The sequence below is a fragment of the Sylvia atricapilla genome, chromosome 10 (assembly GCF_009819655.1).
Source record: "Sylvia atricapilla isolate bSylAtr1 chromosome 10, bSylAtr1.pri, whole genome shotgun sequence".
Lineage (NCBI taxonomy): Eukaryota > Metazoa > Chordata > Aves > Passeriformes > Sylviidae > Sylvia > Sylvia atricapilla.
In genome coordinates, this window is record NC_089149.1 from 19,244,314 (window position 1) to 19,267,419 (window position 23,106).

Genomic DNA, 23,106 nt, shown 5'->3' on the forward strand with positions numbered 1-23,106 from the left:
TGCAGATAATCTTTGCTCTAGCTCCCAAGTCAGCTAAACTAAAAGGATACTTCAGTGTACCCTTTTAGGTCAAAACTAACTGACATTCTTCTGTAGCTCTCAGAAAACTGTGATCAGAACTGTTTTATATACCCCAGTATTGCAGAAGCCATCACAAAAACCAGACACAGGTCTGCTGAATGTGGGGCTTGGACTGGAGAATCTCCAGAGGCCCATCCAGATCCAGCTGTTCCTTACTTGTGTGGTTCTATTTAACTGAGACCATTCTGTGCCAGGGATGGTCTTCTGCTGCACATTACAGTTATTATTAACACTTTACTGCACTTTTTCCCAAGGTCTGGTCTAGATTACATAGAAAACAAATTAGTCTCTCTTATAATGAAGTATCAACTTAATTCATAACGAATAAGGATGACACAGAACAGGGCAGTAAATGCTGGGCTCGAGAGAGAACGCATGCATGGAAATGGATGAAGATGGCCAGCAACATGCAGAAAGGTTACAGAAAAGCACCTAACAAAGGCTTTGTGGAAGGAGAGGGGACCCAGAAGGGAGGTGGGTAAAAGCTCTCTCTCACAGAAACAGGTCAGACAAGGGAAGAATGTAAAGGCAGCAAAGAGACTGGAAAATAAAGAGACCTTTGCAACAGAAGGGATGGAGAGTTAGCACAGAATTTATGTCTGCTTCATACTTCACAGTAATTTGCATCTTGACATTATGGCTTGAAGTACAAAGAAAATGACCAGTTGTGGGACATGTTCCCTCTTTTCTAAGGTAAAATAAAGGTCCAAAACAGAGCTGAATTCGAAAATGGTGTTCTGAGCATAGCTTTGGGATGTTAACTGTTAACATATGTTAACATAACTGGTTAAGCTAACATAACTAGTGATCAGTATCTTCCCGGAAAATTAACATTTCTAGTTCCCAGTCAGGAAGCAGTGAAGGAAGTAAGTGAATCTGAGCACCAAGCTTCAGGGAAACATCCCATCAGAAACTGCTCCACTCAACTTGGAACATGGATCCCTTCTGTCACCTCAATGTCAGTCACAACACACCCAGCATAGAATCAGACTGGGCTGGAGAGGGGCCTGATGGGGCCCTGCAATCCATTAACCACACCAGCAAAGAGTAAACTACAAAATCCTTCACCATGTTTCCAAGTGGCCTTATAAAGCTCCAGCAGGAGAGATTCTCATCTGCCTCAAGCAGCCTGTTTCGATCTTCACCGGCCTTTATCAGCCCTTCCTCATTTCTAGCAGCCATTTTTTGGGCTCATTTTGGTGCAGCCCACCAACGCCCCGCCAGTGTCACTGCAGGGCCACAGTGCTGCCGGCCGTGCGGGGACACTGAGCTGCGAGCGGTGTGACCGCGGAAGGCTCGGCCTGTGTGACTCGTCGGCCCCGCTCCAGCCCGGCCGGGCCCCTCACGGCGCGGCCATCGCCCTCCACAGGGGGCAGGCTGTGCGCATGCGCCGCTACGGGGCGGCCGGGGCCCTAACATGGGGGCAAGGCCACTCTCAAGATGGCGGCTCAGGCTCGCCCAAGATGCCGGTAAAGCCACTTCTAGATGGCGACAGGGCCACGCTCAACGTGGCAGTAGGGCCCCTCTTAAGATGGTGGCAGGGCCACTCTCAAGATGGCGCCAGCGCGGAGGACACAAAATGGCGAGGACCTCCCCGCCTCAGAAAGAGCTTGTTTTCCCTCCCGAGGATGACCTCTCCTCCGTGTTTGCAGCGCGCTCTCAGGCGGCGCTTTCCATCCTGGCGACACCGGTGCCGGGGTCGGCGGAGCCGGAAGCGGGCGGACGGCGTCAGGCAGCAGCAGGGCAGCCTCTGTCGCCATCACGACGCGCCGGACAGACGCGAGGCCCCCTGACGTAGCGCGGCGCCATGGCGGGCGTGGGGGCGCGGCCGCGGGCCCGGGCCTGGCTCTGAGGGGGCTTCCGCCGCCTCCGCCGCCTCCCCGCGCTCCCGCCGGCTCCCTGCCCCCCGAGTCGCCCGCTCCGCCTGCCCTGGCCCGCTCCGGCCCGGCCTGCCGCGGAGATGGCGTCGGGGCTGCGCGCCGCCGGGTTCCCCCCCTGGAAGCGGCACATCGCGGAGGAGCTGCGGCGGCGGGACCGGCTGCAGCGCCAGGCTTTCGAGGAGATCATCGCTCAGTGTAAGCGGGGCCCGGCGGGGGCGCGGCCGAAGTAGCGCTTCTCTTCTCCCACACCGATGCCCATCAGTATCTGCAGGGAGACTCTGCTCAGTGGGGAGGGTGTGCAGTCTTCTTCTCTGGAGGTATTCCAGAGCTGGATTCTATCCAGTGCCGTGTACTGTGGGATGACCCTGCTTGATCAGGCAGGTGGGATCTGGTGACCCCTGTGTTCCCTTCCTGCCCGAATCGTTCTGGGATTCCTCCTCTTACTCAAAAGTGGGAAAGCCGTGGGGGCACAGCATCCCCGGGGCTTCGCCCGAGCCCTTTTCACGAGACTGTGTGGGACGTGTCTGTAATAACAGGAAAGCTGGAATTTCTGCTTTGTCGAGGAAAATATGTAGTTGTTTCAGCTCTCTCAGAGGCTGAAGCTCTTTGTGCCCTGGACAGTGATTGAATGTCTGAATTGTCTGCACAATTCCTGCCCAGTTGCTTGTGGAACCGAGAACAATGGTGCTATTGACCTTGCTCGTGGTCTTTTGTAAAATTTGGAGCTACCAGGGGCCAGCAGTCTCTGTTCAGGGCTTTCCTGCCCGCCCCTCTCCTGCATCAGCTGTGTCAGGATTGGAGGGGGTACCACACACTGTGGGGAAAGCAAACGGCAGAGCCAGGTTTGGCCTCTCTGGCAGGCCTGTTCTCTTCATTGCTGTCCTTTGAGGAGCTGTGAGAGTCCGAACTTTGAACTCCCTCTGTTTTAGCACATTGCTCGCTCTTTCATGACAGCAGTCCCACACAGCATCTGGACTGATGAGGAGTTCCTGGAGATGTGGGTAGATGATACCTTAACCTCTTGAGATCAAAGAGAAGGGAGAACACACTGATGTGGTGGAGGCTCGCGTAGCATTTGGCTGTGTCACAGTAATTAAAGGCACTAGATCACAGCTAGTGATCTAGGCAGGAGAATATGGGAATCTGGATTTGCTTTCTGGTTGTCTAAAGTGCACTTTTTGCTCCTGCAGATAACAAGCTGCTGGAGAAGTCAGACCTTCATGCAGTGCTGGCTGATAAGCTTCAAGCAGAAAAATATGACATGCAGAGCAGACATGAGATCAGGTATGTAACACTCCTTTTTTGTCAGCAGGTATCTGTTGTGCACCTTGTAACCTAAACCACTGTTTGATGCCTCACACAAGCAGCTCTCAGATCCCTACAGTGACTTGGCACACAAGGAACTGAAATTCTGTTGGAGTAAATATAACTGACAGCTGTGTCTAACATGTGATAAAGTTTCAGAATGTTTAAAGTATGCAGCACAGAAAGGTCTGGCCAGGTTTGGGGAGGAAGCTGGTTTATCACAAACTCATGGAACAGAGGTGGACCACAATGAGCTGCTGCTCCTGGTCTGTTTGCCTTGTAACACTCACAGTGTTTACCTGCTCTTCCTAATGAGTATGGGATGGTTTAATAGCTTGGTTTCTTCAGTCTGTGTCATCACATGAAAGGAGAGAAGTAAACCGTGATTGTGAAGTGTCAGTCGTAAGTATGCACCAGATGCCAAAAGGAAGGTGTTTTGTGCCTGTGTTTTAGTAGGATTTCTTGGGAAGCTTCCTCCCTAACCTGGGAGTAGCTCTCTGGTGCTGAAGGCAGGGGTTGTGCTGGTTCTGCTGGCATTTGACTGCGTAGCAAACCCATGTGCCAGAAGTGTCCCTTGAGCAGCCTGTCTGTTCCACAGGTGAACACTGGCAAGCTCTGCCCTCAGTGTACCTGAAGAGAAGGCAGTGCCAAGGAGCTCACAGTTCCTACATCTGTGAGAATTGCTTCCACTGTTGAGGTTCTTTTTGCTCTTGTCCTGAAACCAGAACCCCCGTAAAGCAGGGAACTGTATGAGTGTGTCCAGTTGGGATACAAAGCAAATCAGTATAGCAGAGAAAGAAAAGCTGCTGGGTTTACAGGAATTGCAGGCAAAGCTCCAGCAGGCTGGAGTTAACACCCATGTGGAAGTTCCCAAAAGCTTTCTGATGGCTGCAGTTGTCTTGAACCATTTCAGTTTACAGGAATCGTGTTCTGGCTGAATGCTAGCTCTAAGATGAGGCTGGACTAAATGTGGACGAGAACAAAAGCATCTGAAAGTAAATACTCAGCTGAACTCTGATACTGTGTTCAATATATGACAGGTCTTTGAAATAGAATTACTTTTCTAATCCTAGATAGCTGATGAAAAGTGTTTTTACTTCTCTTAAGGCCAAGGAATAGTATCTAGTTCTGGCTATAGCATGGCTGGAGCTATAGCATGTGTTGGATATTACCACAGGACTTGGTTTCCTGTTTGCACAGAAATTTTTGGAAATGCAGTTAATGCAGCATTAATTCAGTGAGGGGTTGGTTGGTGTTTTTTGAGAAGAGCATTAGGTTACTGATATCACAGTACAGGCATTTGGATGGATTATCTGTTTCCCCCTGGACTGTTACAACACAAAATGATTGCAGAAAGGGATGCAATTACTTTTTTCTGTTTGTCTGCTGTCGATGTTGAAGTTAAAATTATTATTTTTTAAAAAGTTGTAATTCAAAATATAGCTGATAAAGTGCTCAAAGTGTGTGTCTATATATGCCTTTTAAAAAGCATGCTTTTCTCTGTTCCTGTGTCTGTGCTATCAGAGACATGAGTGATAAAACTCTGTAGTTGTTTTGCACAGAGGGTGATATAAATGTAAAAATTCAATATTTTCTCACAGTAATAGTGTTGAAAAACACAGTTAGTAGCCACTTCAAAACTTATGCACAAAATGAGTATAGTTAGGCCAATGGAGAAATGACTTGTCACACCTGGGACTGTAATCCCAAGGGCCTGGGAATATTCCCTTGGTTTTCTTGGCTTTTGATTCTCTACCCTCTCCAGACATCTCGCATCTGCAAGGTTCACCATCTCCCTCCAGAACAAATCAGGGTGGTAAAATACTTGCAAATTGAATTGAATTCACAGCGTGAGCCGTGTGTCTCCAGAATTTAGACAGTGTATCTTTAAGACTCGGTCATCTTCATGCAATTTTAAACAGAGGGTAGTTATCTTCTGTTGGAGTTTGAATTCTGGTTTAGAAATGCACAAAAAGGGAATCTAGTCCTCAGGAGATGTAACTTTCCAGTCCTGTGTGATGGCCTTTTGGCTGGTGAAGAGTGCGTGGTGTGGAACTGAGCTGTGGCTTGGTTTGTTACAAATCAGCTGTGTCCCTGGTGTGCAGAGCATCCAAGGGAGGCAGTGTCTGGACCCTGGCAAAGACACAGAAACAACTGGATTCTGGTTTGGGACATCTCTTCTTTTTCTCTGTCCTTTGCAGCCCAGGACATGATGGCACATGGAATGATGCTCAGCTGCAGGAACTGGCCCAGCTGAAGATTAAGCACCAAGAAGAGCTGACTGAGCTGCACAAGAAACGTGGCGAGGTTGGGGAGTCTTCTTATCTTCTCTGTGGTCCATATGTGGCCCTTTCGGAGCCTGAGCATGATTTTACCAGGCTCATTAATCATCATTTCTTCCTCCTTTCATCTAGAGCCTTTTGAAGCTTCCCCAGTTTTTGATGATTAAAATCAACCAGAGATGAGCTGGTCTGTAATACAGTCAGCAGGAGATGAGAGCTTACATTGTCAGCATAGCATGATTTTTAAGTGCTGAATTTTCTGCTTCATTAATAGGTTTTTAGTTGTATTAGAGGAGGAGGGAACTGATCTGGGCCCCAGAGCTGTATATGACCACGAGTAACTCGAAAAGACGTAGAATGAGTGGAGCATAGGGGGCTGTGTGTGGTTTCACTGGTCTCCCTTGCAGCACCACTTCTGTGGCAGTGGACAATGTAAACGAGCACCAGCCAAAATTGAAAGATCCACAGTGGTGGGCTGGAAAGGAAGTGCTGGTTCAGAGCCCAGGAGTTCTGTTACAATGGTACCTGGGCCTGGAAGAGAGGAGAAGCCAGGGGGTCTTGGATTTGTATTTTGGGGTTTTTTTTTTGGCAAGGAGGTATGGAATTTCAGCAGCAGAATTGGGTTTTTAAAAGTACAGCAGTGGAATGAGTCAGGAAGCTGAATGGGACTGCGCACTTTCATAGGGAAAAGGTGTGAATGGCCTGGAAAATGCTATCATGCTTCTTTGATCACATCCCACTGGAGGTGTGGAGAAGCTCCAGTGTCAGGAATTCTGAGCTTTCCAAAGAGGAGACTGTTTTCTGTCAGAGGTGGGCACCAAGTGGTCAGGGCACTCACAATACTTTCTTTGCCCTCAGCCTGCTGTCCTAAAACCACTTACACAGGCAGGCACTCTTCCCAAGAATCAGTTTTCCTTCTTCTTGGGCAGCTGAGGCTGTGCTGCCAGGTAAGCTATGAGCTGGCAGCTGAGCTCAGCAGCACTGGCCTCTGCCTCTCTGTTCCCTGTGCTCTGCAGGCACTCCACCAGCAACTTTCTCTGTGAGAACTCTTGGTGGCACCTGTGTTCACAGTGTGAGCCGTGTGTCTCCTGAAATGGCTGTCCTGGCCATAACAGGATGATTTGTTTCTTGCTTGTCAGTACTCGTTTGTTGTGTACTTGACAATTTTTAGTTTCTCTATTGATTTTTCCACTACTGAAATTCCTTCCTAATATCCATTCTGTTTGGTCTGACTATTAATTAAACTTTTTGAGGGAACAGAGTGAGACATCAAAGGACAGCAATTTTTGACGATTCTTTTTTGAAATTGGATTAAGTGGATTCTCTAATTTAAGGACCTCTGTAGCAGATCTGCATAGAAAGCTGGTAAAAAGGTAAAAGCTGGTTTCAGGTAAAAAGGACCTGAAATGTGTGATCCATGCTTTTAGTGCTAGATTAGTCTGTGCTTGCACTGAAGGCTGTTCAATGTGTTATCCACTGACATCCCTGCAGTTTGTAATGCAATTTTCTCCTCTCCCCAGCTGGCCCAGTCTGTAATTGATCTGAACAACCAAATGCAGCAGAAGGACAAAGAGATGCAGATGAATGAAGCCAAGTAAGAACTGTTTTGTCTGTGACCAGACTTCTGGTGGGGTTCTTTATTGGAGTAATAACGTTCTTTAGGAGTTATAGCCCAGGGCTGAAAATGCCTTTGTGAGGCATTGTGCAAACAGCACAAGGAAGATGGCACAGGTCCCAGAGGAGGTCCTCATGGTTTTGTGTGTTTTGTTGACATTCCAGGATTGCAGAGTATTTGCAAAAGATTTCTGAACTGGAAACAGAGTGCCAGGAATTGCGTAGCAAACTGCAAGATCTTGAGCGAGCTAATCAGACACTGAAAGATGAATATGATGCTCTCCAGATCACCTTCAATGCCTTGGAGGAGAAACTAAGGAAAACTACTGAAGACAACCAGGAGCTGGTGTCACGTTGGATGGCAGAGAAAGCGCAAGAAGCCAATCGTTTGAATGCAGAAAATGAAAAGGATTCAAGGTGAGATCCATGATCTCTGTTTGATAAAACTGATATATTTTTCAGTTATGAGTGCATAGGATAAAACTAGATTTAGTTTTGACCTCTGAGATCTCCATTTTTGCGCAACACAGTGGGAGTCCAGAACTTTCTGTTTCTTTTTCCAGCCAACAGACTGACACTTTGTGAAAACATTCCTGTCTTTTAATGAATAAAACATGTTCTTTTGCTTCTTCAGCAACATTTAACTGTATGCTGAAGATCATAAATCAAATAAAAACTTTGGGATTTTGTATTAGATTTGGACTTCTCTTGTTCATATGGCATCTTATACTGCACTAGTTTTGTACTTTTTTGACTTGACTAACTTCAGTGTTTTCTGCATTCCTCTAGAATGAGCATCTGCTATGAGACTGACCTATGTAAAACTTATTGCAAGAGTAGTTTGTATGGCTTTCTTTCCTTGCAAAATGATTTTTCTTCTGAATTGTTTCAGCTTACTTGCTAGCTAAATATACCTGGAGACTGACCTATGTTACTAGTCCACAGTAGCTGGCAGTTTTGTATTAGATTTACTAACAAAATCATTATTTTGGCAAGTTCTTGCCCTGCAAACTAATGCATAATTCATATGGATCATAAAGGGCCGTAGGTTCACGTTGCTGCCTCACTGCCTCACTTGAGGGATCTTATCTTTGGTGCTCACAGTAAGAAAACTGCCTCCCCTGCTTGGAGTATCTTGAAAAGCAGGAGAAAATTAGAGCAGGGGACTGATTTTTAATTTTAGGAAGCCCATTAAAACTGTGCAGGGTAGCCTTTGGAATGGGATTAAGGAAATGTTGTTTTTCTTTTTTACTAACCTTGGATTCTCTTTCTTAGGAGACGCCAGGCCAGGCTGCAGAAGGAGCTGGCAGAAGCTGCCAAAGAGCCCTTGCCTGTTGAACCGTAAGCAGTTTTGATTTATAGAGTCTCTTTCATCAGTTTATGCCTCAGGTTTATGCAGATGCTTGATAAATAGTATCTTTGTTAGTCCTAAATTGGGTGATGTAGAGAGTGTTTGAACTTCTTGTGTCAAGTCAGAAATGTGCAGTAATTCTCCCGACCTGAACTTACAGAAGAAGGAGCTCTTTTAGGACTGAAAATAGATGTTTGGACTGAAAGTCCCAGGAATGCTTCATATGGCCAATAGATGTTATTATAACATATGTTTTTATGCTGAGATACATACCTTCTTCAGTCTTTAACATGATTTTTCATTGAGACAGTGAAGTCATGAAACAATTACTCTGGAGATGTCTGGGTTTTAAAATGTAAGACTGCAAACATGCTCAATAATTTCCTGTAGGAACAGGTACCAAGTGAATGAACCTGGGTGAGAATACATATCTTCCATACTGGCAGGGATTTATTGTCTAAGGGAAAAAAAGTGGAGTGCTTTACCTGGTAAGCTGATGAGAATCCCTCTAGTCCTTGTTCTTGCCCTGCTGTGTTTGGCTCTGGATGGTGTTGGGTCAGGTGGCTGAAGTGGGCAGTGGGAGCTGTGGGTGCTCTGAGCTGGGCTGAGCAGGGTGTTTGTGTTTGCCTGGTCCAGAATAGCTGCATCTGATACTCTGTGCCTGGGCCCTGCTGAGGGGTGCCAGAGCTACCTGCAGGCTTTTTCTGCAGATTCTCTTTATGTTCACATAACAGAGTCACACGGAGTGCTCTGCTGCAAGCCCTTGCATAGGACGGAAGCAGTGCATCCCTCTGGAAGGGGGGCTGTGTAAATGGCTGGGAAAGGGAGTATGAGACACCCTACAGCATAATTGCTTCTGTTTAGTGCTCAAACTCTGCTTCAGAAATGGCTTTGATTTCTTCTCAAGGATTTTATAATTTGAGAGGGCTTGTGTTGTGTAAATGTGCTGCTTTCTGAAGGGAAAAACCATTTCAGGGGCTGTGCCCTGGTGTATATTTTCTTAAAAATACAATGTTAACATGGAAAGTTCTTTTGCTACACGTAGTTTTAATAGCAGAAATTTTAGATTTTTAAAAAATAAATATTGGCAGAACTTGATAGTATTTTACTGAAACACCAGCCTAATACATTCAATCAGAGAACATATTTTCCGTAGTCTTTTCATGTATTCGCTCCTCCCAAATCTTAGAATTGAAAATGCAGCCATGTTCTGAAATGAGGGATTAGAAATGGTTTTGTCTTTTTAAATGTGTTTGCAGCTGAGTGTTATCTGATGGCATACATTGGTTAAATACTGAATTTAAACTTCTCTTCAGTCAAATGCCATTAGCTTAGTAAAGCGTGTTTAAAAATAGTTTGTCCTGCAGAATTAGTAGTGGAGGAAAATCATCATTGAAGGAAAAAATACCAGGCTGTCAGAGCCCGTGGTGACTAATGGGGGGAAATCTTCAGCATTAGCTAAGTAATTTAGCTGGATTAATTAATTGTACATGGATTGGAACCTCACACTTGTGTTCAGTTGACCACCAACACTTTAATGGAGCGAACAAAAACAGCTCTCACACTTAATGGTGCAGCACCTGAAGTACAAGAGTGTAGAAAGTATCAGGGTATCTTTGGTGTAGATGAAGCAGGAAAATTCAGTCAACCTCTTGTGCTTTTTTTAACACCTGCTTTTTTTGAAACAGCAAAAAGGATATCACATATACCTGGTGTTGCAGTAACTCAAGTTTTTGTTCTTTAACTGTTCCAGCAAATATCATTCACTCTGTAATGAAGCCTTGCTCCTCCGTGCGTTGGGTTGCTACAATGCTGTATGTAGTTAGTGCTACAGGCTAAAATAGGGTTCCTGTGGTAAAGAGAATCTGAAAAAGAGGTCTAAAACCAGAAATAGGGATGTGGAAATCCATCCCTGCTGTCAGTGAAGTGGAATTGGCAGCTGGAAAGGGAAAACCTGAAATTTAGTTGCTGTCTGTATCTGTTCAGACACTGTGTGTTGAGTTACATCTCTGGCAGTGGCAGTTGTGTCAGTGTGTGTTATGTGGGTCTACCTGTGTGTTGCTACAGCTCCATGAACCTGGGTTGCTGTGGGCATGGACACTGACAGGCCCTGGAACAGTGCCATCCAGTCAGTTGATGCTGTCGGTGGCTGACTGAAAAGGAGGTGTTTTCTCTCACTTCAGCAGGGATGATGATATTGAAGTGCTTGCAGATGAGACCTCTGACACAGCTGAGGAAACCTCTCCAGTGCGAGCAGTGAGCCGGACATCCAGGTTTGTGACCAACAGACTCCTGTAGCATGTCACTGAGGGACTGCAAGGGGCATGGCAGAGCTGGAGCACTGTTGGGAATGGAACTTGGGTTTCTAGTTGCCTGTAGGTGGAACACAGTTTAGGCTACTGCCAGAGCAGTAGGAACCTCATGTGTTGTGTTCTCTGTTGCCATGCTTTAGATGTGCTGGTTTTCCTTTGCTGTTTTAACTAAATTACCCTAGTGCCTGAAAAATCTTTGTTTAATCTTTAAAACAAATGTTTAAAAACAATGTAGTTAATAACATGGGTGTTACAATGCCTGTTGTTTTATGCCTCCATTACTTTACAAGATATCAATGTGACTTTGCAAATAGCTAGGTTTATCTGAAATGCTGAAAATAATCTTCACCTAGATAAAATCTTGTTCTTTCTCTAAAATAGCAGTGAGTGGAAAGTAAGAGGTAGTTATGTGAGATCATGGAGTAATTTGATTGAAACTTCAGACTTGGTAGGCTGTTCTACCTAAACCCAGCAATTCACAGGGTGAGGTTGAGGGACATTGAAGAAATTTCACCCACAGAATGTGTTCTGAGTTGTAGTTACTGATGACTTTTGCACTGATGCCTGCCTTGGTGTTCTCTGTCTCTGGGCTGGGTCTGAGGGGAGGGAGTCTTTCCAGAGACATGTTGCTATGAAATGTGTTTGTATTGATCTTTATGTGGAGAAGCTATTCACAAGGTTTAAACCTGTCCTCCCCTCCTTCAGTAAGCGACTCTCCCAGCCAGCTGGAGGCCTTCTGGACTCTATCAGTAATATCTTTGGGTAGGTTAGAACACTTTCACCTCCTTGTTTTATTTATTGGTTTCAATGTACACCAAAATCTTGGTGATGCAGGGAATGTGAACAAATGTTTTCAGCCTTCCTTCTAGCTTCTGCCTTTCTTTTTTTTTTCTTTTTCGTTCTCCTCAACTTCCTGTTTCTTCCATCTTGCCGTGTGCTGACCTCTGACCTTTCCCTCCAGTCTGTCTGAGTCTCCCCTTTTGGGACATCAGTCTTCTGATACTGCCAGGTGAAAACATTATCCGCTCTTAGTCCAGCATGTGATTGTATTCCATTGAAGTAACATGGAACACAGCTGCATTGTGCTGATTAGATTCTGCAGTTGATAACTTTGGCTAGAAACTATCTACAGTGAGAGAGGCAATGAACCCCTCTTTGTGGAGAGAATACATGGGGTTTGCTCTTACTTTCCACTGCACTTTACTCCTCTACTAGGGTTATTTAAAATAAGTCATTGGGTTCTGTGCTTAGTGTCTAGAGTGGACACCTAAGCTCTGCAGTAGGTGGCTGTCTTTGCTTAAATTGAGCAGCCCAAGCTTTGCAACAGAGCATTTTGCTGCCTAGAGTGTAGTGCTGAAATGGTGTTGAGTCTTACTGGACATAAAGATGGAGCTGCAGCCAGTCCCATGTTTCTCTTCCTATTGAAAACATTAAAACGCTGCTCCAAAATGAGGTCAGTAATCAGTTCAGGTAACTTATGTGGTGAACTGTGAAGTATCTAAAGCCACAAGTGAATATAGTGTTACACGATAAATGTAATTTTTGAAAGATGGGATAAAAAAAGACGTTGAAAGCACCTTCCCCCATTTTTTTTTTACTTTCTGTACAGAGTAGTTAATTGACAGGTATAGACCAGGATGAACTACAGAGAAACAGTGTTCATTTCTCATTTTAAAATGTTTCTGCTTTGTTTCATCTCAGGAGGCGTTCTCTGTCCTCATTCCCTGCACCCCAAGATAATGCAGAGCCACATCCAGGTGCCAGTAAAGAAGTGAGAGTGCCCACTACTGCCATATGTGTCTTTGTGAGTACAGAAGGAATTCTCTGCTCTGCCGTTCTTTGTTCTGGTTTTGGAGGAAGAGAATCCTCTGTGTGGGGACTGATATGCTGAGAGTCTTACTATTAGCACTGGCGAACAGGAACGAATTCTTGGTTTGGTAGAAGCATTAATTCCATTTAATTCTTAGCCCAAATGTTTCTCAGAGCCAGTGTGCTTGATGTCTGTCTTACTGAGGTCGATGATGACAAAAAAGTTTTCTGAGGGCACAGGGAAATTCCACCTTATTACCCCCTTGGCTCCCAGCAGTCCCTGTATTCTATCATGCCATAGTAGAGCTGTGATGGAGGAAGAGACTGCTGACAGTTTGGGATTAATTCAGTTCCAGTTCTCCACAGTAAAGGGAGTTGTGGCACCAAATGTAATCCAACAAATCTGGTGAAGAGGAGCTCATGGTAATGAGGTGTCCTCAATTGCTGTGCATGATCAAAGGTTTTCAAGCTGAGACCTCCTTTATGTGTTCTTTAGCCTCAGAAAGCTAAACTTAAGGTTCTGTGCAGAGCATTGTCTTGTGACTGAAAGGAAGTTGTCTTGTAATGCAGCTGCTTGTTTGAACATGTCTCTGGAGCTTTCTTGGGCACTCCAGAGCTGGATATGAATTTTTTATAGATGTTAAAAGACTTATTTTCTTCATCCAGAGTAACAGTGTATCTCATTGCAGCAGTGAAACATGTATATTCTTGCCTGCCCTGTTACCATATTCTGTAGTGGAAGTTGTGGATGGAAGGAGTAACCATGTCACCTCTTATGAGAATAGGTGACATTTCAGGACTGAAATGGCAGCTGGAGCTGGCTTGAATAGGGGCCATCAGGGGAGGAGGTGTTAGGCTTTGGCTCCAATGTTTTGAGTCCAGGTTGGAGGGTCAAGACATATCTAGGCCTGGCAGAGCATTCCAGGAATTAGTGCAAGGGCTCTGTGGCAGAGGTTTGGCAAATGCAGGGAGCAGACTGGGCCCACCTTTGGAGAGGCAAGTAGGAGATGGAAAAGGCAGTCACTTGAGGAATCATTCCCATGTGTAGCTTCTAGGCAAGGCTTTTCACCAGTTTTGTTGTGAATGGCACCTCTGCATTTGCAGAAAGATCAGATTGGAGATGTGATTAGCCTTAAATATGAACTGATGGACCACATTCAAACAACAAGTTCTGTAAAAATACAAGTCTCCAGAAAAGCTGGTTTTGAAAGAGCAGTTACTGAAAATATTTAAAAAATAATTAAGATGGTGGTGGTAATACTGTGTGAGTAAGTTGTGTAAAGCTGTGAAATGAATAGAGGAATAAAAACTGAATGAATCTTAAAACCCATAGATTTTAAAAGTTCAAGAATTCAGAACATTAAGCTGTGAGAAGGGATGCTGGAGAGTCAGTGCATCTGCAGAGAGGAGGGGCAGCCTAAGCCCAAGTCCTAGGCAATCAGGTGCTGTCACACTTGTCCTGCATAATCACCAACACACCCAGTGAATGCAGTGCAGCTGCTGTGCTGTTTCCTAGCAGACCTGCTTAACTCAAGCCTGGCTTGATTGTTCCATGGTTGCATGAACTGATTGGATCATCTTCCATGGCTGTCTGTAGATGGAGAAATGAAAAGTTACTTTCCTTCTACAGCACATCACCTGTTACTGTTTCTTGTCCTGTCCTTTCCTTGGGGTGTTTTTTTTTTTTTTTTTTTTTTTTTTTTTTTTTTTTTTTTTTTTTGTTGTTGTTGTTGTTGTTGTTGTTTTGTTTTGTTATTTTGTTTTTTGTTTTGTTTGTTTTTTTTCTGATGTGACTTAAGGGCCTAAGCTTAGGAAGCATTGTAAGGCTTTTGGTACTTTATTATTGCTGCTGAGTCCTTGCTCCTGTTTTTATTGATGCACCTTTGTTTTTTCTTCAGATAAGAGTCAGCCTTTTTGCTGTCTGTACCCCATCAGCCACAGCAGAGTTTCAGTCTGTGGCTTTACTTCCCATGTGCTGCTGAAAGATGCACAGCTGTGATTCTGTGTAACCTTTAATTTCTGTAGTTTTCTGATCTGTGGGTTCTGGGTGTGTGCTAATTCCCTTTTGGGTGGCTGTTCTGTTCCTTGCCCTGCTCAGGATGCACATGATGGGGAGGTGAATGCAGTGCAGTTCAGCCCCGGCTCCCGGTTACTGGCTACAGGAGGCATGGACCGGAGGGTTAAGCTTTGGGAAGTCTTGGGAGGTAAACTTTTTTGCTTTAGGGTATGGTGGGATGCTAAATAAACTCATATTATGGGTCACTTTGTGTCAACTTCTGTTCTAATCCATTGCTCAAGTTTTTGTTCATCTTTCTCTGTGCAGATAGGTGTGAGCCCAAAGGTTCCCTCTCTGGCAGTAATGCTGGGATTACAAGCATAGAATTTGATAGTGCTGTGAGTATCTGTGCAATATCTACTGTTCATAAGTGGGAATAATTTAATGGAATTATGTTGTTTTCTACCATTGTTTCCGTTCTAATTGAGAAGTTACTTAAGAAATGGGTTAAAACATGAAAGTAACTGAATGTAGTTAAAATTTTACAAAATACCTTTATTTGATAGGATGCAGTCTGTAATTCTGATCCTTGGTTTATGATTCAGATCATGATATGCAGCTCAGACATTGGCTGTTACGGATTTTTGTTTAAAGTAAGAAATCAGCTTTCCACTGAAGCTGGCATAACAGAAGAAGCAAATACACTGAGGCTTTATTTTTGTAAAGGTTTTTTACTGTAAGTGCTTTCCTGAGGTCTGTGATGAATAGTAAAAGGTCTGATTATCCCAAGACTTGCAGTTCCATGCCCACTTCTCCCAGCAGTTTCTCCCCAGCCACGGCACAGCAATGTTGTGGCTGGCAGAGTGTTTGCTGACAGTGTGAGATGTGCTCAGGTCATGTTCTCCTGGAGCAGCAGAGACATGACTGGGATCAGCATCCAACAGTCCTGCCTGAAGGAGTTTGGGGTCTTGGATTGGTCTAACTGGACATGTGATCTGACTTTTCTGCTGAGACCTCTTCCATAGCACAAAGCTGATACAATTTCTGCCATTTGGTGATTCTACATGCTAAATTATGATGCGCACCCAAGAGGATCCTTCTTTTGGACACTGACCAGTTCATTAGAGATGTGCTGTTAATCTGCAGGAGAAACTAGTCTTGAGGTTTGGCAGGTTGCTTGAACACATTTGCAGTGAGAATTGCCTGGGTGAGATGCTGAAGGATTAGCAGGATTCGGGAAAGTCTTTTGTGATGGACAGGAGAGTGCAAGCATGAATTTCGTGGTGGCCATTCTCCATCATGGGTGACTTATGGGAGCCCTAAGCCTAAAGCCATGAACATGTTGATTTCTCTCTCCTGAGGCAGATTTCATTTTTTAAATCTTTGCTTAAAATGCTAGAATTTTGTTGGAAATGGCAAAAATCAGGCTAATTCCACTCTGAGACCTTTCTAAGCAGTGGGAGTAGATGATGCAGGGCTTTTTTCCTCTGGAAAAAAAGAAAAAAGAGGAGGAAACTGCTCCACAACAGATGAGGGTAAACTAGAATCCATTTTCTCACTGTGGCCAAAGGGAAAGATGAACTTTTTCTGGTCTGGTTATTGTTATAATTGATATACACTATTCTTATTATCGTCTGTAGCTGTGATTCTAGAAACCCTCCCACTTAGGTGAGAAGCAGGTGGTGTAACCCTTTGGGAAGGGTTACATTAGCTTTCGATACTGGCATTTGCAACTGTGGTTTTCGCTTTATTCCCTTTTTCCTTTGATAAAATAGCATTAATACGGTTTTAATGGTTTATTGGAAATATTTGAATTTGGTTTGCATATTGACTAGCAGAAGGAATTTTAAAGGAATCTTGTGTTCACAGGGTTCTTACCTCTTAGCAGCTTCAAATGACTTTGCCAGCAGAATCTGGACTGTTGATGACAATCGATTACGGGTGAGTCTTGTGAGGCAAAGCAGTGCACAGGTTATTTCTGTGTTGTATTCCCAGTTTTTCTAATGGAGACATGGCAATTTTAGAAGTTGGGCATTTACAGACTCTTTAATAGTTCTTTTTGTTGAGCAGTTCTTTATCTCTTGAAAGTCTTCACAGCAAGACCTAAAATACAGTGTTGATCTCCACACAGCCTTGCAGGAAGCTCCTGTTACTGTGCATTTTCCCAATACAACATCCTCCCTAGAAAAACCTTGCCACATAAAGTGTGTGTACACTTTTGTCTACCCCTCTGGGGAACTTTAAATGCTTCTTATGATTTATGGAGAACCACCTCAATGTTTCAGCCTCTCTCAAAGGACAGGCTGCTGAAAAGGGCTTTGTGGAAGACAAAGCAGGACTTTGTTGCAATTCAGGAGCAGCATTCTTGGAGGGGAGCCCTCTGCCTGCTGTCCAAGGCAGCAAGCCTCAGCATGTTGGACATCATCCTCAATGTCTTTTGAAAGGTTCCTCCTCTCCTACCAAATACTTCGTACTCATATTCTTCTCTAACAATTGTCTCTGATTTGAAAATAATCCTTTGATAGATCGAAATAAAAGTTTCATGGCTTTCCAAGAGCTTTGTTTAATTGTCATTTCCTATGTACACTTTTCCTCAATTTTTTATTTTAGTAAGATGCTACTTTGACATTCAAATCTTCTGACATTTCAATGTTGGTTATAACCAACAGATGTACTGTAATTCATTGGGTAGTTGTCAGTGTGGAGATGTCAAATCTCAGGAAAGTGAAGAGTATCAGTTCTTTCACACTTTCTCCCTGGCTGCAGAACTTGCTATTGGATATGAATTACAGTGAAAACAAGTTTAGCAGACATAGATTACTACAAAAGGTTAGTTACATCTGCAAACATTCTCATAATCTTCCTGTAATTCTTTGGAGTGCATTCATTGTTTGCTGAGATTAAATAGTGCCCTCTGTTTCAAGTGTGAGCACTGTGGACTTTTCATGGCGTGCACGTGAACAGGAGGAAGTAAACACTATAAACTTTGCCAAAACTCCCTGCCTAAATGCAGATACCTGTATGTCATGTCTGTGCAGCAAGGGCAGGAGAGAGATGGAGAGTGGAAGATAGATGCTTCTTGCTGGAATTGGTATTTCTTTATAAAGGCAAGGTGGTATTTTTGGGATGATGTTTTGTGTATCAGATTTGGTTTTTTTCCCCCCAACTTCCATTTCTTTCCATTCTTAAGGGTTTTTATTTTGTGTTTATCCAAACCCAGATTGCTTTGTGTAATTTGATACTCCGTTGAGTATTTTAAAAATCTATCTACAAAGATTTCTGTCTTGTTTTTCATAACTCTTACTTTAGTAATTCACTGTCTGTTCTGTGATTTAGTATGTAGATGTTGAGCAATTCTAAGTGAATGTGGTTGATGTTCTCAGCCCCAGGGAGCCTCCCTCTGCACTTAGAGAAGCTGCTGTAGAGAGTTTTTCTGAAATCCCTGGTTGTCTCAGCTTTCAGGCTTTAAGATGTAATAACAGTTGAGACTTGATACCCTGTTCTGTCCTTCAGGAAGCTCTATATGAAAGCAGAAAGGCTCAATTTCCATTTTCAGCACACTTTAACCCCTTGTCATTGGTATGTCCTGCAAGGCTGTGTTGGAGTTGCCATCTGTCCATGAAATGTCGATGTACAGATTGTTGAGGAAGGAGCTGACAAGTTCCTGAGTAACTGGAGAAACTGCAGCAAAAGATGACTTGTGTTTCCCAGTTCAAGGCTGGACTCTGATAATTAACACTCCTACTCAATGGTGATTTCTGTTTGACTGTAATAGATGTTTTTTCTGCCAAGCAATGCAGGAGACATGCAAATTACACTTGGAGCAGGTGGAGATACTCATTTTCACCATGTCAATCTCCTGTCCCCAGCACACCCTGACAGGTCACAGTGGTAAAGTTCTGTCAGCCAAGTTCTTGCTGGACAATGCACGGATTGTTTCGGGAAGTCACGACCGGACCCTCAAGCTCTGGGACCTCCGCAGCAAAGTTTGTAAGGAAGCCTAATTTCTGCTTTTCATCCATGTTTTGTGCTTCTGCTGAATGCTCATGGCAGTCTAGTGTCAGATCAATTATTGAATCTTTTTGCCAGTATAAAAATGGAAAAAGCTAACAGGCATCCCGTTTTTTTTGTTATTCTTTAAATAACTGAATTCTTTCTGCCTGTATTACCTGGAATAAGAAATCCTGTGTATGCAGGAAGCACTGTTAATGCTATTACACTAAGAGCAGCTGGTTTTGGGAGTGTTCTTTGTTTACCAGTCTGGGAATGGGTATTTTAGTCTTCCACTAAAAACTTGGAGCCTGGCCAGGTTTTTAACCCTGAGGTGGGTGGATGGAAGTGTCTCTTGGAAACATACTGAAAATTTCAGCATCTCAAATGAAGGAATTGCTAGGATCCAGGCTTTTCTTTGTGAGAAATACCTTATTTCCTTTGTTCTTCTCCCACTGGGGGCTCTTAAACCTGCTTGCGCTGAGAGAGCATTTGAGATTCAAAGTTACCTTGATACCTGAATTGCAAACATAGGTCAAGGAGACAGATTCATGTTGTTTAACAGTAGCAAATTATAGCTGGCTAAATATGAAGTGGAAGTGATGTGGCTGTCATTTAAAGTCCCAGCAAAAGAGATTGAGAAGGGCAGAGAGGTTGAAGACTTAATCAGGATTATTTTAAGTCAGTTTACCCTGTGCCAGTACCCTGCTCTGTGTGGCCACTGTATGGCAGGGCCAGGAGGGTTTAGGGATTGGTTTCTGTCTCAATTTCCATCAGTTTGGACAATGTGAATTTAAGTGTATCACCATCGGTTTCTCCTTTTTAGGTATAAAAACAGTGTTTGCAGGATCTAGCTGCAACGACATCGTGTGTACTGAGCAGTGTGTAATGAGTGGACATTTTGATAAGAAAATTCGTTTCTGGGACATCAGGTAAAATTATTGTAGGAGAGCTTATGGTGTAGGAGTAGTTATGGGTTTGCTGTCAGGTTAATCTGAAATAGGGAGCTCTTCTGAGCTTGGCAGCTGGGGAGACTGTTAAAAAAGTGGCAAATGAAAGAGACTTTCATTACTACTTCTGTGCTGTTTGGTATTATAGGTTTTTTTTTTGTTGTTTTGTTGTGGGTTTTTTTGGTGGGGGGGATGCCATTTCTTTTCTAAAAAGACAGCCTGGTTGCTGGTAAATATTTTTCATTGGTCAGTGCTTGCTGTTCTAGGCTAAGGTGGTGAGGAAAGTAGTGTCTTAACTATTTGCTGGAAATGTTATCCACAAGGTAGGATCTAGCTTGGGAAAGTAAGAAAATGTCAGAATAAACCAGTAATTCTTTTTCTTACCTTCCACACTGGGACAAGTCAAAGTTTTGATGCACTGGTTTGGCTTCTGGACCCTAGTTCACGGCTTTCTTTTTTCCTTCCCTGTTTCTTTTCTTTCTTCCCCTTCTTTCTGTCTTTAGGACCGAAAGCATTGTAAAAGAACTGGAGTTGCTTGGAAGAATCACAGCTCTGGACCTGAACCCGGAGCGAACAGAACTTCTGACCTGTTCCCGTGATGATCTACTCAAGATCATTGATCTGCGGGTCGGTGCTGTCAAGCAGACATTCAGGTGAGTGTATTCTTCACCAGAACACTCTGAATTTCAGGACCCTGTACTGTGGGTTACCCTCAGTGCTGGAGTGGTTTTCAGGACTCTGTGAAGAGAGCAGCATCCTCACTTCTTTTTCTACATGGCAAAGTTCTCTAGAATGTCTAGAAACAGCAAAGATCTTCTCTAATGGATCTTCTCATGTTTCTCTTTAAAGAAGGCAGCTTGGCTTAGAAGGCTGTGTTCTAAAGGAAAGAATTTCCTTCAGGTGCCATTGAGAGAAGGGTGTATGAGAAACATGAATTGGTATAAAGGGATGCTGGAGTTTATTCTGAACCATGCAGAAATCCTTAATATTGTCTTCAGTAAGTTGTCTTCTTGTAATTGAGTTCTCATTGTCTTCTCATAAATGCATTAACAGTTATTTGATTCTAACTTTCCAGTGCCCAGGGATTCAAATGTGGCTCTGACTGGACAAGAGTTGTGTTCAGGTAAGGTCAGACACAAAAAAGGTACCTAATGAACCTTTCCCCAGCTGAACTGAGTGACTCCTGATGCTTGGTTGCACTGGTCCCCAGTTAGAGCTAGAAAAACTGGGGCAAAGCTAGTAATTTGTCCAAGGTTACCTCTTGGTCAAGCCGGGACATATCTGTAAATATTGAAATCAGAGCATTTCCAAGACATTGGATCAAAGTGCTTGCACCTCTTGGTATTAGCAGGTGATAACACATAATTCCTAAAAAACTATTTAATGCCAAGCTGCTTGCTTAGGAACTTGTGGGTGGAATGATGTGTGCTGAAAATTGCTGACTTGAAAATTGTTCTTTGCCCTCTGCACCTGGTCTGATCTCACAGCCCTGATGGTAACTATGTGGCTGCTGGCTCAGCTGATGGGGCCCTCTACATCTGGAATGTGCTTACTGGGAAATTGGAGAGGACGCTTGCCAAGCATCACAGGTGAGGGAAGTGGGACATGCAGCCTAGATGGGGATCTGTGTTGTGGATCTTGCTGAGCTATCAAAAAGTTGGAGCTGTACAGCTTTGCAACTTTTATTGGCATGTGAGAATTATTAATATGCAAAGTCTTTGTGGATTCATGGCAGTATTCTCTAGATTGAATTAGATTAGATTTGCTGTTGTTATCTTGCTAAACTGAGATGATTCTAATAAAGTGCGTTCAATATATTTTGAACAAATTGTACCTGTCTCAGGCTAATTAAAAACCCAGGTCTCTTGAGATGTAAGAAAGTGGGGCTTTTTTTTAATTGGTAATGAGAGTATTTTAGTGTTTCATTCCAGTGCTAAGTGCTGTTGTTGGAATTCAGCTTTCTTGTAAACTTACTGTTGCCTTCCCTTTCAGTTCTTCTATCAATGCAGTGACGTGGTCGCCAGCGGGTGCCCACGTGGTCAGTGTGGACAAAGGAAACAAGGCTGTGCTGTGGTCTGAGTTTTGACTGACAGAGAGTGGAAGGCTGTGTGTGGTGGTGCTGGTCCGTGGCTGCACAGCATGGAGACCCGAGCCCAGATCCATCCAGAGTCAGGATATTGACAAGCACAAGGGCTTTGCTTTCCAGAGGGAAGTTCTAAAGCAATGGAGAAAGGAGCCTGAGTCAGAGACTTCTCACGGCCATAACTGCACTGTGGCACTCGGACTCAGAATGGGATTAGCTGTTGTAGATGGAGAATGCTACTTAGTCATGCCTTTACTTGCAGTATCTATGCACCACGTGGGGCTGAAGATACTAGTGGGATTCCTCACCAGACAGCTGTGCCAAATACCCTGTCACACAAATGTATCTACAGCACTTCTGAGGTGGAAACTTTGGAAAGAAGTCATTGTGTATGCTGACTTAAAGCATGTCCTGTCTCCTGTGTTCTGTTCTGGTGGCCTAGTTCAGGCATGGGGTTAGAAGAAGCACGTCCTAGGCAGTTTGAAGTGTTGGAACAGCTTTTAAAGAGAGTCTCCTATGGCTCTGACAGCTCTGCCTTTGAGTCATCAACTCAGTTTGGATCTGTTCTGATCCTGGCACAGGCTCTCCAGCACTGTCATGTGAACTCTGTGTATCGGTTCTTGAGGCAACGGTCTGTTCTTCAGGACTTCTGCACCCTTGTGTTGAAATGCCCTTCAGCAACTTGGGCACCACAAAATAGGTTTTTAATCTTTTTATACCACAGGCAGTTCGGTTACTGGGTGTGAGGAGAGAGCTAAGCTTGTTGAGGTGCTGCGGTGATGAGGAATGTAGTAGTCCTGTGACTTCAGTCCTGGAGTACAGATGTTTGGTCCCTTTTTCTGTTCATCCGTCCTGTCCTGGCGGCTGTCAGTACACAGGGGAGCAGTGGCATCAAATCCCAAATCCATTGTTTTGGTGCTGGCAATTCCAGGCCACTTGCCCCATTCTTGAGCACACGTGCAATATTCCCATTTGCGCTGGAGCCCTCTGTGGTACCGAGCAGTGTCTTAGCTCTGTCCCTGTTCTGGCACCCCAAACCATGATGTGACTGAGTGTGAGCTGCCTGGCATATCTTTATCCAGCCAAACCTTTCCACATCATCTGGGCCTCAAGACAAGCCACCAGCGTTTTATTGCCTTTTTATTTGCACTTTATTTTCTTCTTTCCCGATAGTGTTTTACTGTGGAAGTGTGTTCTTTGGAGGGGCTGGGTTGGGGGACCTACTCTGACAGGCTCCCAGTAACCCAGCCTTTCATTCAGACACTTCCTGCAGAGGGGAGGTAGAGTATATGGGGCAAAATTTTTATTTATTCAGCTGCCCATAAGAACTTGATTGTAAATAAACCTGTGTTCTGCTTTTAAAACCCCACACTGCTCTGATTTATTTCTTTGTGCATCTGTGTTTGAGATCTTGTTTGGAATGAGTGTGGAGACCTGAAATATCATTTTCCTG

At 44.0% G+C, this 23,106-nt stretch overlaps 1 protein-coding gene and 2 non-coding genes across 8 annotated transcripts; all 3 read left to right on the forward strand.

Moving 5' to 3' along the window:
* The first annotated feature begins 1,508 nt into the window (after positions 1 to 1,508).
* On the forward strand, positions 1,509 to 23,022 carry ATG16L1 (autophagy related 16 like 1). Of its 6 annotated transcripts, none has more exons than XM_066326225.1 (19): positions 1,509 to 2,156; positions 3,152 to 3,245; positions 5,468 to 5,573; positions 7,069 to 7,142; positions 7,328 to 7,579; positions 8,438 to 8,503; positions 10,700 to 10,786; positions 11,531 to 11,587; positions 11,787 to 11,834; positions 12,527 to 12,629; positions 14,733 to 14,838; positions 14,958 to 15,028; positions 16,500 to 16,571; positions 18,500 to 18,620; positions 19,447 to 19,552; positions 20,074 to 20,223; positions 20,646 to 20,693; positions 21,058 to 21,159; positions 21,563 to 23,022. In XM_066326225.1, exons 1-19 carry the CDS (start codon positions 2,042 to 2,044, stop codon positions 21,654 to 21,656), a joined length of 1,872 nt encoding a protein of 623 aa, XP_066182322.1. In that variant the 5' UTR covers positions 1,509 to 2,041; the 3' UTR covers positions 21,657 to 23,022. The 6 variants fall into 6 exon arrangements, with proteins under 6 accessions (XP_066182322.1, XP_066182321.1, XP_066182323.1 ...); XM_066326224.1 differs by having other exon boundaries at positions 1,510 to 2,156; positions 10,697 to 10,786; XM_066326226.1 differs by lacking the exon at positions 11,787 to 11,834 and having other exon boundaries at positions 1,510 to 2,156; positions 10,697 to 10,786.
* On the forward strand, positions 12,839 to 13,111 carry LOC136365831 (small Cajal body-specific RNA 6). The gene has a single exon (XR_010744432.1). It is a non-coding gene; the product is annotated as a small Cajal body-specific RNA 6 (non-coding RNA).
* On the forward strand, positions 15,383 to 15,645 carry LOC136365830 (small Cajal body-specific RNA 6). Its single transcript, XR_010744431.1, has one exon. It is a non-coding gene; the product is annotated as a small Cajal body-specific RNA 6 (non-coding RNA).
* Positions 23,023 to 23,106: the final 84 nt, after the last annotated feature.

Bases quoted from the DNA above. Each gene is read 5' to 3' on its own strand.
- ATG16L1 (XM_066326224.1), top strand. From the start codon at position 2,042: ATGGCGTCGGGGCTGCGCGCCGCCGGGTTCCCCCCCTGGAAGCGGCAC. The intron at 11,588-11,786 runs GTAGGTTAGAAC...CTTTCCCTCCAG, and splicing joins TCTATCAGTAATATCTTTGG to TCTGTCTGAGTCTCCCCTTT. The intron at 14,839-14,957 runs GTAAACTTTTTT...TTCTCTGTGCAG, and splicing joins GCTTTGGGAAGTCTTGGGAG to ATAGGTGTGAGCCCAAAGGT.